Below are 15,622 nucleotides of genomic sequence, written 5' to 3'. Positions count from 1 at the left end.
GGTCTCCTGGTTCACTTGCCTGTCTCCCTCTGGTGTGCAGGGTGCACTTCCCCGTCTCCCTCAGGTCTCCTGCGTGCACCTGCACGTCTCCTTTCTGGTCTCCTATGTGTACCTGCACGTCTCCTGCGTGCACCAGCACATCTGCCTATTTGTTTCCTACGTACAACTGCACTTCTCCCTCGGTGTTCTACGGGCACCTGCACGTCTCCCTCTGGTCTATTGAATTTCATGCACGTCTCCCCCTGGTATCTTCCATGCACCTGCACGTATTCCTCAGTCCTCCTGCGTGCACCTGCACATCTCACTCTAGTCTCCTGGTAATACCTGCATGTCTCCTGCGTGTACCTGCCTGTCTGCCTCTGGTCTCCTGGATGCACCTGCCCGTCTCCCCCTGGTCTCCTGGATGCACCTGTCCGTCTCCCTCTGGTCTCCTGGATGCACCTGCCCGTCTCCCTCTGGTCTCCTGGATGCACCTGCCCGTCTCCCTCTGGTCTCCTGGATGTACCTGCCCGTCTCCCCCCTGGTCTCCTGGGTGCACCTGCCCGTCTCCCTCTGGTCTGCCTGGTGCACTTGCCCGTCTCCCTCAGGTCTCCTGCGTGCACCTAAAATACAAGTACAAAATAAACATTCACCACAGGGCATCCACAAAACCGCATTTGGTGAATAATACCTCTTTCAGATATAAGTAAAAACCCATGAATTTGCCAGGGCATGGCAAGTTGACTCTGGTCTTGCTTATGTCTGAAAGGGTCTGACCCGGATCGACAGTCCCAGATCCGTGACCCTGCAATCGACCACGGTTATTCCCGGAACTTGCAACCCATGTCAGTGCCCCGGCTTATATCTGAAAGGCATGGCCCGGGTCTTGATAACATGGGTCATGCGTAAAAGGACTTGATTGGCGGGCACAGTAGTGCTTGGAGATTACATCATCTCCAAATATTCATTGTTAGACAAAAGGCCCGGGTCACTGGAAGACCCAGATCTGGTGTGAAGGGTGACAACCTGGCAATAACCCGGGTCCATCACCAAGGTGTGAGAGGGGCAAAGTACTGAAACCTCGGCTTCAACCTGTGTCCAGGGTCTGAGCCGGGTTTATGTCTGAAAGGGGAATAAATAAATGGTTAAATACACAGATCCACAATACATTCATTATATAGTAATATACAATATCTAAATTTAATGAACTGTAGTTGACTATAGTAGAGCTATAGTGGATTTGACACCGGTGAAATATGTAAGATTATAATCAACTTAAAGTGCATACAGAAGTGGAGTCCATATGTATTTTAGTGAAATACTGTGTGAATGCAGCTTACATATTCACAAAAGTGTGATTTTTGCTGGTGCTTACTGAATTCATAGAGGTTTATTGCAGCCAATGTCCACGAAGTGGCAGCAGGAAGTCACTTTCGACAACAAGTTACATTTTTCCTTATGCCCCATAGAAGTGCACAGGATGTTAGGCAATGTTGAGGTATATTATTGCGTTGTGCATAACCGAACATCAAGGCTGTACATCGCAGAGGGTTGAATATGGCCCTAAGATTATTTTCCCATGGATATTGGTGCTGTTTCCACTGTGAGTGACGGGTATATAGTAGTAGCATGTAAGCAATCTCATTAGGTGTGTGAACCATTGGACCTCTCAAAAACACATGTCTGACCGGTAACTGCACAGTTGGTATAAAAGTGGGGAACTTAGATGCTATACTGTCTAATATCATCACTTTTTTATAACCTGTATAAGAATTTGTCAAACACTGCCCTAGCATAATAAAAATATGTATCTGTGCTACAACAGTATCCTGTTATATCCAAGCTCACCTATTAGGCACATAGAGGCAAAGAGATTTTCCAATGACGTAATTATTCTCAAACTGTGTCTGTCAAAATAGTTTTAAGAGTGATAAGTCTATAAAATAAATATATGTATTTGACCAGTGAACTTTTCTCCCATGCTCTATAGCTGATAGTTCCATAAAACAATGGAATATTCTATTACTCAAAAGAAGTCAGATAACACAGAAAACGTGAAGCAGAAATAAATGGTCACAAGGAAATGACACAGTAAGATAACATGAGGGTGATGTGCTGTAATGAGATCACTTGGCACAACCCTGAATTTATTTATGACAATATGAAATTGGACTTTGAATTGAGAGCCTTAAGCTAGGTACACACCTAATAGATATGAGAAATGATTCACAATTGTATTTTTCTACTTCAGGGTCCATAAGGTATCCACAGGATACCTTGGGGTATAGGTGTGACGTCAGTCGCTGGGCACCATAGAGTTAAGCTTTTCAGCCTCCCAGGATGCACTAGGGTCCCCCTCCTATACCCCGCCCCCGAGCCAAGGCACCTCAGTTTAGTTTGGTGCCCGGCCAGCGTCGGGTGCACCTGTCGGAGTGGGGGGCTAGAAGAGCCCCTGAAGCTTTCTTCAGTGCAGCTGTGGCTGCACATCTGGATGTACAGCATGGACTGTCAGTCCTGACGTCCATGCTGTCTTCCCTACACCCCCGCCGGTACCAGAACGCCGGTACCGATCCGGGGATGCTAGTGAGCATCTGGGGTCACAGCTAGCGGTGACCCCAGATGTTCCGGACCATGGCCGGATCCAAGGGGGACAAAGGTAAGCAGCGGGGTCCCGCGGTGGGTCCCCGCTGGTCACATGGTCCTAAGTCCCCAGGCAGGGGGCTCCCTGGGGACTGGCTGCAGCGTGGAGCCAGGCGACCAACCTGCGCTTTCCACTACCCCCTGGGACAGCGGACCGCAGCAGAGCGGTAGCGCTGCGGCGTCCCAGGGGTTAAATGCATGCCAGGGGAGTGCGCCTTCCCTGTCTCACAGCCGGCGCCTCCCCCGCTGCACACAGCCCTCTCTGAATGCTGCCGACTGGTCCTGTGGCAGCGCTCCTCCCCCAGGCCAGCCTCCTCTCTGCTCCTCGGCGGCCATCTTCTCAGAACGCATGGTGAACGCTGCTGGAAGCGCTGGACGGAAGCATCGTGGTCTGGGTCCCCCCACATACCTCTCCTCCGCTGTGGCTCAGGTCTGTGTATGCAGCGCTGTGTCCTACCAGGCCCTGTGTCTGTGTAGTTGAGTGATCAGCGCTGTTAGTGCAGGAATTGTTATCTCTCTGCATTGTATGTGACTGTGCTAGCGCTGCCTGTAACTTTTCTTCTCTAAACTGTCAGCTTTATTACTGTCCCTGTTCTTTCTGCTAAAGCCCTTGCGGTGCGGTGCTGCAGGGTGGTCTCTTGCCTATTTAATACTTAATTGGTGAGAGAGGTCACATACGTGGTGCCATCATGTCTGAAAGTGATTTTCCCCTCCGGCTACAGTGTACCACTTGCAAAGTACCGTTAGCGGAGGGGGAGGGTAGCGCAGAGGGCCTTTGCCGGCAGTGTTTGTCCATGGCGCGGCCTATTACGGTTACAGCACCGGTACAGGAGCCGCCCTGGGCTTGTTTCGCTCAGGCGTTAACAGCTTTAGTGGGCCAGTTAGCTCCGCAGCCCGCGTTTACTCCGATGGGTTTGTCCCAGCAGTCTGTGGTGTCGTCACCCATGCAGGGGTTCCCACGACAATTGGTGGTACCCCACAGTCTCCCTATTTCCCCACTCCCGGGTTCTCAGGAGCCAGCGTGGGTTAACTCCCTGACGAGTTCTGTACAGCACTTGTCGGATGTGTTGCAAGGGGAGTCTGTGATGCGGCCTCATAGAAGGCCGGTGGCGTCTCTGTCCGCTCCTTATGAGGATGACGAAGGGACGTCTGATGATGGGGAGATTCTGGATCCTTACGATCAGGAACCTCTCCATACTAAGGACGCTGATGCTAAGTCCAAAGTATATATTCCTGGACTTATTCGGGCGGTCCGCACAGCCTTGGTGATTGAGGACGAAGTTCCCCCAGCGGCTAAATCTAAGTATGCCTTTTTCAAAGATGTGAAGGGCGATGCCACAGTCTTTCCTCTTTCGGGTCAGTTGATGGACCATTTAGAGGAGGCGTGGAAACAACCTGGCAAAAGATACCAGCCGCAGAGACGCCTGGCGGTGGCTTATCCGTTCGCGGATAATTATTTTGCTAAGTGGGAATCCCCTCCACAGGTGGATTCTCACGTGACCCGTCTTGTCCGTAGTGCCACATTGCCGATGCCATCCATGTCCTCCCTTAAGGATGCTACAGACCGCAAGGTAGAAATCTGCCTTAAGTCCGCTTATTCCCATGCAGGGGGGGCAGCACGGCCGGCTATGGCCATTTGCTGGGTTGCCAGAGCGATGGAGCGCTGGGCGGATTCATTAGAGGCTTCTTTTGAATCCGACTGTCCGGCCGAACAGGCGGAGTTGATTGGCAATCTCCGTGATTCGGCCACCTACATCAACGAGGCGGCTCTAGACATTAGTACTCTGGTGTCTAGAATTTCTTCAGCAGCGGTAGCTGCTCGTCGCACCTTGTGGCTGCGATCCTGGAAGGCGGACGCAGATTCCAAGAAAGGTCTGGAAGCGTTGCCGTTTACCGGAGAAGTTCTCTTCGGTCCGGATCTGGATAAGATTGTGGCCACGCTGGCGGCAGACAAATCTGCTTGTCTCCCGTCGGCCGCTGCTCCTTCTGGTTCGGGACCATCGTCCTTTCGGTCATCTAGGGCCCAGGGCAGGCCCAAACCACAGTCGTTTCCTCGACAGGCTGGCCCTAAGAAATCGGTCAAGCCCCGGAAGCAGGCATGGAGTACCAGACATCCGGCCCCCAAGCCAGATGACAAGCCTGCGGCCTGACGGTCCGGGCCTCCCTTTGGGGGATCCCAGGGTGGGAGGCCGCCTGCTACAGTTCGCCCAGTGTTGGTCGACCACTACGACAGACACTTGGGTTCTGGAGGTGGTTTCCCACGGATACGCCCTCTCCTTCCGGCACAGACCCCCGGCTCGCTTCTTCACCACGGGTCTACCATCAGACCGGAACAAGGCTATGGAGCTGCGGAATGTATTGCACACTATGCTCCAGGCTGGAGTTATAGTGCCTGTTCCATTCTCCCAGAGGGGCCAGGGTTTCTATTCAAATCTATTTTTGGTACAGAAACCCAATGGGTCATATCGTCCGATTCTCAACCTCAAAGCACTCAACAAGTCTTTGCGGGTCCCGAAGTTTGGGATGGAGACCCTACGGTCCATCATTCTGGCGCTGGAACCTGGTGACTACATGGTGTCATTGGACATACAGGACGCTTACCTGCATGTCCCTATTCTTTTGCGCCATCAACAGTTCCTCAGGTTTGCAATCCGCAGCGACCACTTCCAGTTTCAGGCGTTACCTTTTGGCCTGGCAACAGCACCACGTGTTTTCACCAAGGTGATGGCGGTCATGGCGGCTTCTCTGCGGCTGCAGGGAGTCCGCATGTTGCCGTATTTGGACGACCTGTTATTGGTGGCAGGATCTCCAGAGCTCCTGTTACGCCACTTGGACCTGACCATTGCACTGCTGCAACGGCACGGCTGGCTAATCAACTGGCAGAAGTCCACTCTAATCCCGTCTCGGAGGATTCTGCATCTTGGAGCCTTATTGGACTCGGGACAGCAAAGGATCTTCGTGACGGAGGACAAGATCTCTGCTTTACAGTCAAGGGTGCGCAGTTGCCTGCACAGCCGCCGGGTGTCCTTACACTCGGCGATGAGGTTACTGGGCTCCATGGTGTCGGTGTTCGACATGGTGGAATACGCCCAGTTTCACTCCAGACCTCTGCAGCACCTGATCCTGTCCAAGTGGAACGGGCTGCCTCAGTCTCTGAAGTCCCAGACGATTGTGCTCACCCAGGAGGTTCGCCTGTCCTTTGCGTGGTGGTTACAGACGACCCACCTCAACAAGGGACGTCCGTTCTGGGTTCCAAATTGGGTCCTGTTGACGACGGACGCCAGTCTTCGGGGCTGGGGAGCAGTTTCGGGTCCACACTTGTTCCAGGGCAGGTGGACGCCGACAGAAGCGGAGCTTCCAATAAATATCTTGGAACTCTGTGCGATCTTCAATGCTCTCCAGCAGGCACAGCGGTTTCTCCAGGGTCGCCCGGTGCAGGTCCAGTCGGACAACGCTACCACCGTGGCCTACATAAACAGGCAAGGAGGAACTCGCAGTCGGGCGGCTCTCGTAGAGGTCTCTCGGATCCTGGTTTGGGCGGAGAGCAATCTTCTGGCCATATCAGCGGTCTTCATCCCGGGAGTGCTCAATTGGGAGGCGGACTTTCTAAGTCGCCAGGACGTTCATCCGGGGGAATGGTCCCTGCACCCGGACGTTTTTCAACTACTGGTGGACAGGTGGGGTCTTCCAGAAATCGACCTCATGGCGTCCCGGCACAACAACAAGTTGCCGGTGTACGGGTCTCGCACAAGAGACGAAGGGGTGTCTCTGGTGGATGCTCTGTCCGTCCGGTGGACGTTCCGGTTCGCATACCTGTTCCCTCCGGTCTCCCTTCTTCCACGGGTAATCCGGAAATTCAAACAGGAAGGAGGGACGCTCCTGTTGATAGCTCCCGCGTGGCCCCGACGGCACTGGTTCTCAGACCTTCAGGGTCTGTCCGTGGACAGTCCTCTGCGGTTGCCGCTACGACCGGACCTTCTGTCTCAGGGTCCTTGCCTTCACCCGGACCTGACTCGGCTGTCTTTGACGGCGTGGCTGTTGAGACGGCCATGCTGAGGTCCCGGGGGTTTTCCAGCTCTGTGGTGCGTACCATGTTACGAGCTCGGAAACCGTCTTCCGCGAGGATATACCATCGCGTGTGGCATACGTTCTTCCAGTGGTGTCGACCGAGAGGTTATGCACCGCGGGAGTTTCGTCTGTCTCCGATTCTCGCTTTCCTGCAAGCGGGACTAGATCATGGGCTTCGCCTTGCTTCTTTGAAGGTACAGGTTTCGGCCCTATCTGTCTGGTTTCACCGTAGGATTGCTACAATCCCGGATGTGCGCACCTTTATGCAAGGTGTTCTCCGTATTCAGCCGCCCTTTGTTCCACCTGTGGCGCCTTGGGATTTGGCTGTGGTCCTGAGGGCTCTCCAAGGACCGCCGTTTGAACCACTGGGCTCAGTGGATATTAAATGGCTAACAGCTAAGACTGTTTTCCTTCTGGCCATTGCTTCGGCCAGACGTGTTTCTGAGTTAGGGGCTCTTTCTTGTAGACCCCCTTTCTTGGTTTTTTTATGGGAACTGGGCAGTGCTCCGCACTCGGCCCGAGTTTCTTCCCAAAGTTGTTTCCCAGTTTCATGTTAACGAGGAAATAGTTGTTCCGGCCTTTAACTCACCGGGTCTTTCCGTGGGTGAGGCCTCTTTGGATGTTGTGCGGGCCTTAAGGACTTATGTTGACCGCACTTCTTCGTTTAGGAAGTCGGACGCTTTGTCCTCTATGGCTTCCGTAAAAAGGGTTGGCCTGCTTTAAAGCAAACTTTGGCAGCCTGGATCCGTATGGCTATTTCTGAAGCTTATCTTCATGAAGGCCTACCGGTCCCTCCTTCTCTGAAGGCTCATTCCACTAGGTCTGTGGGTCCTTCGTGGGCAGCTCGACGTGGTGCCTCGGCAGTTCAGATCTGCAAGGCTGCTACGTGGTCCTCTGTCCATACCTTCGTGAGGTATTACAGGTTTGACACCTTCGCCTCTCAGGATGCTTCCTTCGGGCGGCGGATTCTCCTTTCTGCACAGGAGCGTCCCCACAGTTAAAGGATACTGCTTTGGGACATCCCCAAGGTATCCTGTGGATACCCTATGGACCCTGAAGTAGAAAATATGAGATATGGTAAGAACTTTCCCTTGTTATCTCTATTTCTACGAAGTCCATAGGGTTCCACAGGACTCCCGCCCTGTCGCACCTGTGCTGCAAGATGGGCTTTGCTCTGGTCACCGGTTTTCCGTCTCCCTCTGGTGAGAATGTGATTCTTGTATGTGTCCAGATCTTTTTTCTCTCTCTTCCTTCTCCTCCTCCGGCCTATGGCTTCATAACTAACTGAGGTGCCTTGGCTCGGGGGCGGGGTATAGGAGGGGGACCCTAGTGCATCCTGGGAGGCTGAAAAGCTTAACTCTATGGTGCCCAGCGACTGACGTCACACCTATACCCAAGGTATCCTGTGGAACCCTATGGACTTCGTAGAAATAGAGATAACAAGGGTAAGTTCTTACCATATCTCATATTATTTCTGGGAGATGTAACAATCCGAGGTCCATTGTACACACTGCTGAATTTTCTTTTCATATCTGAATAATTTATGTCCTACAGATCAACAAAGGTCACATTTTTAAATTAACTATGGGCCTGATTCAAATGTGGAGGCAAATGCCATCACAGCTGCGATTTTGCACGGATCGCAATTGCGAAAATATGCTAATTACTCACTCGCCGTCCCATGCTTAGACACCCACTGAAAGTATCTTACAGACAAAATCAAATACATGGAACACAGATCAGGCAGCCATCAGCCTTCTCAGTAAGTCTCAGACACAGCGGGTCTCCAGACACGCAGAGGGCTCTCCTACTGCTAGCAAGAACACAGTGGCTACTTTGTGGACACCCAGAAAACAGTGTTTAAACAATCAGACACACCTGTGTTTTTCTAATGATCCCATTATTTCCCCTAGCTGTCACTCACTTTGCAAATGAATCCTCTGTGCGAGCGTACTCGCAAATCAATCGGTTTGCGTACACAGTGCGCCTTACCCGCATACACTATGGCAAACAATCGCTCAATCTGCGTAAATATCGGCTTTGCTTCCACTTCTGAATCAGGCCCTATGTCAGACAGATCATGTACACGCTACATCATTTCCAACACATGTTGTGCAGCAGGATCAGATCTGGTAAGTTTTTAAACAATAATTGGCCCTGGGTGCTGTGTACACACTGTACAATAATAGGACCTGATATTCAATTCTCGGTTATGCAAGTATACATGAAGTAATCTAATTGGTCAGTAATTATGCCATGCACTCATGGAATGCTTCATTAGAATTTTGGAATATTTGAAGCCACTTAACATAATGTCTGATGTAAGTTGTTTTCATCCATTTAAAATGGTCGACAGTGTTGCTACCAATATGATAACCTTAAGGGGCCATACTGTAGGAGAGATGTATCAAACCTTCTAAAGAAGACAAGCTCCATAGCAACCAATCAGCTTCTTGCTATCAGTTATCTCGTGCAATCTATAAAATTATACAGGTTGAGTCTCCCATATCCAAATATTCCGAAATACGGAATTTCTTGACCTTGACTGAGAAAGTGAAACCTTTGCATTTTGATGGTTCAAATTACACAAACTTTGTTTAAGGTACAAAATTATTAAAAAAAATATGGTATAAAATTACATGCAGGCTGTGTGTATAAGGTGTATATAAAACATAAATGCATTCTGTGCTTAGATTTGGGTCCCATTCCCAATACGGAATATTCCGATATCCAAAATATCCCTGGTCCCAAGCATTGTGGATATGGGAGACTCAACCTGTAGCTAGAAGCTGACCGGTTGCTATGGCAACTTCTCCACTTGTCTTCTTTAGAAGGTTTGGAACATCTCCCCCATAAAGTGATGCATTGTATGATTTTTGTTTGCAGCACAATGCCTACTGTCTATCAAAACACATTTGGAGATTATCCTATTCTTTCCCTTGGGTCTTCATCATTAATGTGTGCAGCACAGCTCCTTACATGACTGTAGTAAGACACGTCTGGCTGCCTGACATGATGACTGAACGGCAAGTCTATATATTAAGAATATTGGGAAGTGAGCAAACATACATAAATCAATGTACTTAGTACAGTATCTTAATAATTATGGTACACATCAGTAAACATGAACCAAGACTCTACAACAGCTCTGGTACTCTGGCTGTGTAATGTTTAACCAGATGTTAGTTTCATAAAACACTTGTATGTATTCACACTGTCTAGCCATCATCACTTATGGTGCATAGTGGCAGATGCCCTGTCCTTGGTGCAAGAGTTCACTCTGAAATTAAAGTGATTTCTGGGTATGTTTTACTCTGAATAGCCTGCAATTACATCTACACCCACGGCACACCTATGTGCGAATGCCACCATTAACTGCCCAATTACGCACATTTAGTTGCAAGTGGAGATGCGGCTGAGATGCATATGATTGAATCACTCCTAGTTGCACAAAGTTGCATATGCAGGCTCTGGCATGCTGTATGTGCAGACACTAGATATCGGGAGAGCTGTCCACAACTTAGAATCAGCCCCAGAATGTGTTTTTATATATATACAGTCAGGTCCATAACTATTGGGACATTGACAGAATTTTCATATTTTGGCCTCTATTCACCACCACAATGTCTTTGAAATGAAACAAACAAGATGTGCTTTAACTGCAGACGTTCAGATTTAATTTGAGGGTAATTACATCCAAATCAGGTGAACGGTGTAGGAATTACAACGGTTTCTATATGTGCCTCCCACTTTTTAAGGGGCCAAAAGTAATGGGCCTAAAAACTCAAAAGCTATTTCATGGACAGGTGTGGGCTATTCCCTCGTTATTTCATTATCAAATAAGCAGGTAAAAGGTCTGGAGTTGATTCTAGGTGTGACATTTGCATTTGGAATCAGTTGCTGTCGACTCTCAATATGAGATCCAAAGAGCTGTCACTATCAGTGAAGCAAGCCATCATTAGGCTGAAAAATCAAAACAAACCCATCAGAGAGATAGCATAAACATTAGGTGTGGCCAAGTCAACTGTTTGGAACATTCTTAAAAAGAAAGAATGCACCGGAGAGCTCAGCAAAACCAAAAGACCCAGAAGACCACGGAAAACAACTGTGGTGGATGACAGAAGAATTATTTCACCGATGAAGAAAAACCCCTTCACAACAGTTGGTGAAATCAAGAACACTCTCCAGGAGGTAGGTGCATATGTGTCAAAGTCAACAATCAAGAGAAGACTTCACAAGAGTGAATATAGTTCACCACTAGATGTAAACAATTGGTGAGCCACAAAAACAGGAAGACCAGATTAGAGTTTGCCAAACAACATCTAAAAAAGCTATTACAGTTTCGGAACAACATCCTATGGACAGATGAGACAACGATCAACTTGTACCAGAGTGATGGAAAGAGAAGAGTATGGAGAAGGAAAGGAACTGCTCACGATCCAAAACATACCACCTCATCAGTGTAGCATGGTGGTGGTAGTGTCATGGCGTGGGCATGTATGGCTGCCAATGGAACTGGTTCCCTTGTATTTATTGATGATGTGACTGCTGACAAAAGCAGCAGAATGAATTCTGAAGTGTTTCAGGCAATATTATATGCTCATATTCAGTCAAATGCTTCAGAACTCATTGGACGGCGCTTCACAGGGCAGATGGACAATGACCCGTAGCATACTGCAAAAGCAACCAAAGAGTTTTTTAAGGCTAAAAAGTGGAATGTTATGCAATGTCCAAGTCAATCCCCTGACCTGAATCCGATTGAGCATGCATTTCACTTGATGAAGACAAAACTGAAGAGAAAATGCCCCAAGAACAAGCAGGAACTGAAGACATTTGCAGTAGAGGCGTGGCAGAGCATCACCAGGGATGAAACCCAGCGTCTGGTGATGTCTATGCATTCCAGACTTCAGGCTGTAATTGCCTGCAAAGGATTTGCAACAAAGTATTAAAAAGTGAAAGTTAGATTTAGGATTGTTTAGTTTGTCCCATTACTTTTGGCCCCTTAAAAAGTGGGAGGCACATATAGAAACCGTTGTAATTCCTACACCGTTCACCTGATTTGGATGTAATTACCCTCAAATTAAATCTGAAAGTCTGTAGTTAAAGCACATCTTGTTTGTTTCATTTCAAAGCCATTGTGGTGGTGAATAGAGGCCAAAATATGAAAATTCTGTCAATGTCCCAATATTTATGGACCTGACTGTATATAGCCATTTATGTCCATCATGCATAGAAAAAAGAAATTAACAAGTTATAACACTTTTTTCTTCATTAATTTATTTGATAGCAAAAAGAAATAATTGCAAAAATTTTGTTTTATACTGTACTTATCTTATGAAATGCCGGCAACAGCAGCTGATCTCGTCCCAGGCTCATTGATTTTTGTACTCAGCCCTATGACCCTGAACAAAAAACTAGAAAAGTCTGAAAAATGTAGATGAGCAAGGTAACTGTGCAGTTTGCTGCACTGGAACTCCTTTTATGAATCTCATCCCACCATATTTAGCTAATGTAAATTCATTGCGATGCTTTCCATTTCATTATCATTTATTTATTCTGCACCACAAAGGACACAGAGTAGAACAAAACATTATACAGTAACAAACCTCAATGAGTTGCATATCACAGATGGAACTCAGAGGAGGGACGTGGACAAAACACATAAGATTACTGGTGTGAACCAAGCCAATGCCCAAAATCATGGGAAAAGCAAACCGTGCCAGAGACCAGAGAGAAGGTGTCTGACATGGGTGCCCAGGTAGATAAAAAAAAGTGTAAAACAAGAAAGATGGCCCTATCCTGAAGAGCTTACAAGTAATCCACTGCTTTCTATTGGTTATATTGTGCTTACCAAAGCTCTATGAAAACAAAAGTAAAGAAAAATAATAATTCAGAGAGCTTTTTTCTTCCATCGTATTTATACTACAATAACACATTTTCCCAACCTTGAATTGGTTTTTGTTTTCTTCTACTAATGTACAGATTGATTGCTCTAAAACCATTCATTCAGTAGCATTTTTTTTTTTTTTTTTTTAAACTTCACTACCATACTTTCCTTTTTTTCCAGCAGAATCTGCCTGTCCAGGTGCCTCACCCAGCTTGAAAGAAGAAGAAGTAGGGAAGAAAGATAAGCCTCAGCATTCACATCGAAAACTAAGGTGGCAGAGACCCAGCAAACAAAAAAATATCACTGTAAGTTCTACAGGAACTAAGGATCTAGAAAACACAGCTGAGAACATGAGTTCTCCAGAGGAAAGTACAGAAAGCCAAAATGAAGATGATGAGAAGAGGAACAGCAGCAATCTTCGTCTGCGCAAATCCACAGTGGAGTCTAAATATAAATGCAGGAAACATAACAAGGATTCTTTAGAGCTCTCAAAGTTAACAATCCGTTATACGCCCTATAAAGTGCAAAAAACTTACATATGCACTGAATGTGGTCGGAGTTGTATCTCAAGTTCACATCTCATTATACATCAGAGATCCCATACTGGGGAACGACCTTTCTCTTGTAACAACTGTGGAAAAAGTTTTGCCAGAAAGTCATCTCTAGTCATACACGAGAGGATCCACACAGGAGAGCGGCCATATACTTGCACGCATTGTGGGAAGAGCTTCACTAGCAGTGCTACTCTGTCTACTCACATCAGGATCCACACAGGAGAAAGGCCTTACGTCTGCTGGGAATGCGGGAAAAGTTTTACCAGCAACTCCTCGCTGTTTATACATAACAGGACACACACAGGCGAGAAGCCATATATATGTGTTGAATGTGGGAAGACGTTTTCATGTACATCTGCTCTGGTCATACACAAGAGGTCTCACACAGGAGAGAAGCCTTTCACATGTGAAGAATGTGGTAAGAGCTTTGCTGATAATTCTAGGCTCGTAAAACATAAGGCAGCGCATACAGGCGACTGGGCTTTTGTTTGCACTGTCTGTGGGAAAGGATTCACTTGTTACTCCAATCTTAATGTTCACCAGAGATCACACACTGGAGAGAGACCGTACGCATGCAACAAGTGCGATAAAAGATTTGCCCTCAATAGGGACCTTGTCCGGCACCAGACAACACACACTGGAGAGAGGCCCTACGCATGCTCTGAATGTGGCAAATGTTTTACTCGTAAGGCTCATCTCACCACACATGTCAAAATTCATGCCAGGCTAAAGACCGTTAAGGTTCCTGAATAAACAAAATCAAGGGTCTTTTTCCTATAGAAATCAATTGACTGTTCTTTTGCCATGTGTTACAAGGGAAACCGAAGTGACAAAGGCTCTTCAACTTTCCAATTTTTATTCCTGTGGAAAACTGTATGGAGAATAATGTCAAATGTACAAAATTCATCCTGCATGGTTCATTCAATAAAAGTAATAACCAGCATTAAGTATCATGATACACAACACTTAGCGACTGTAGCTTACTATGTATTATGTTTTTTAAACTATACAGCTACAGTATGTGTACTCCTATAACCACATTGCATATTGATATTTTACAACTTTCATTGCCCCTTCTTTACTACTTACAATTTTTCATAAATGTAGAGAAAGATCCTGTTTTCAGCTATTTCATTGTTCTGTTAAAGAAAATATATATGAAACAGTCAAGCAGCCAGCTACTCTGATGGGTTACATTGTCTTACTGAAAGCGTACTATTTGTACCCCTTTCAGACATAACCAAAAACCCGGGAATTTGCCGGGGCACCATAAGTCTACCTGGCTCTTGCTTATGTCTGAAAGGATCAGACCTGGGATGACAGTCCCGGGTACGCGACCCTGCAATCTGCCAGTGTTATTCCCAGGACTTGCAACCCAACTTATGTATGGGTCGCGCTGAGGAGCTGATTGGATGTTCGGGGCTGCCTGGGGCTGTTACCTCATCAGTGGCAGCCAAAAAAAGTCCCCTTTAAATTACTTCAGACTGAATTCCAGGGCAGACATGGCTTATGTGTGAAAGGGATAAACCCGGTGTAGCGTGAAAGGGGTTTTCCAAGCTGGGACCGTGTCGAAAAAACCTGGGTCGGAGCTGTGTATTTGCTGGGGTGTATGTCTGAAAGGGGTATTAAAATTATGAATTACGATTTAGGTAGACCCCTTCCAGACATAAACCCCGGCTTTTACCTGGCTAGGACCCTGGACACTGAACACTGGTTAAAGCCGGGATTTCACTAACCCGCTTTCACACCTGGGTGATGGACTTGGGTTATTCCCAAGTCATCACCCTTCACATTGGATCATGATCTTCCACACCCAGATCTTCCATTAAACAATGGACGCTTGGAGATGATGTCATCTCTAAGCGCTACTGTGCCTGCCAACAAAGTCCTTGTAGACATGACCCTGGTCATCAAGACCCAGGTCATGCCTTTCAGACGTAAGCCGGGGCACTGACATGGGCTACAAGTTCCTGGAATAATCCTGGTCAATTACAGGGACGCGGACTGTCAATACAGGTCAGACCCTTTCAGACATAAGCAGGAACCGGGTCGACTCGCCGTGCCCCGGCAAATACCCAGGGTTTTGCTTTTGTCTGAAAGGTGAATAAGACACTTGATTTTCAGTAAGTAATCTGTCTGTTTAGTTGTTATGGTTTAGTGGAAATGTTACACAGTAATTAATTTTCATTTATTAATTGTTTTTTCGGCCTCTGTACACACTTTTCCCACACATCATGAATTTTTATGCTCAATCGTCTATTATTTATCTCAAACTCTGCTTCTTCATATGGATTATTTAACATGATGTATGGAAAAAGATTCGTATATATTTTCCACTGCATTCAGCACCTTAAAGAGGGCATGTACATGTGGGACGTGAATAAACTGAGCACACTTGTGTTTGTTGTGTGAAGTAAATGAACGAAATGTGCACAGTGCTGTGTAAACGCGCTAAATAAATAAATGTAATTACATTATATAAAAAGTGTATTTT

At 47.1% G+C, this 15,622-nt stretch overlaps 1 protein-coding gene across 2 annotated transcripts in view; it reads left to right on the top strand.

Moving 5' to 3' along the window:
• The window catches only part of LOC148451048 (uncharacterized), an 81,595-nt gene extending 67,607 nt beyond the window's left edge, over positions 1-13,988 (top strand). The window contains exon 3 of one of the 2 annotated variants that reach the window (XM_088462338.1): positions 12,758-13,988. In XM_088462338.1, coding sequence (XP_088318464.1) covers positions 12,758-13,881 — 1,124 coding nt within the window. In that variant the 3' untranslated portion in view covers positions 13,882-13,988. Of the gene's footprint in view, positions 1-12,754 lie in introns of both variants that reach the window. The other variant, XM_088462337.1, reaches the window with a different exon arrangement.
• The last annotated feature ends 1,634 nt before the right edge of the window (positions 13,989-15,622 follow it).

The sequence above is a fragment of the Taudactylus pleione genome, unplaced genomic scaffold, assembly GCF_031769625.1.
Source record: "Taudactylus pleione unplaced genomic scaffold, aTauple2 ptg001191l, whole genome shotgun sequence".
Classification (NCBI taxonomy): domain Eukaryota; kingdom Metazoa; phylum Chordata; class Amphibia; order Anura; family Myobatrachidae; genus Taudactylus; species Taudactylus pleione.
Note: the sequence above shows the minus strand (reverse complement) of the source record. Positions and strands in the feature narration are given on the sequence as shown.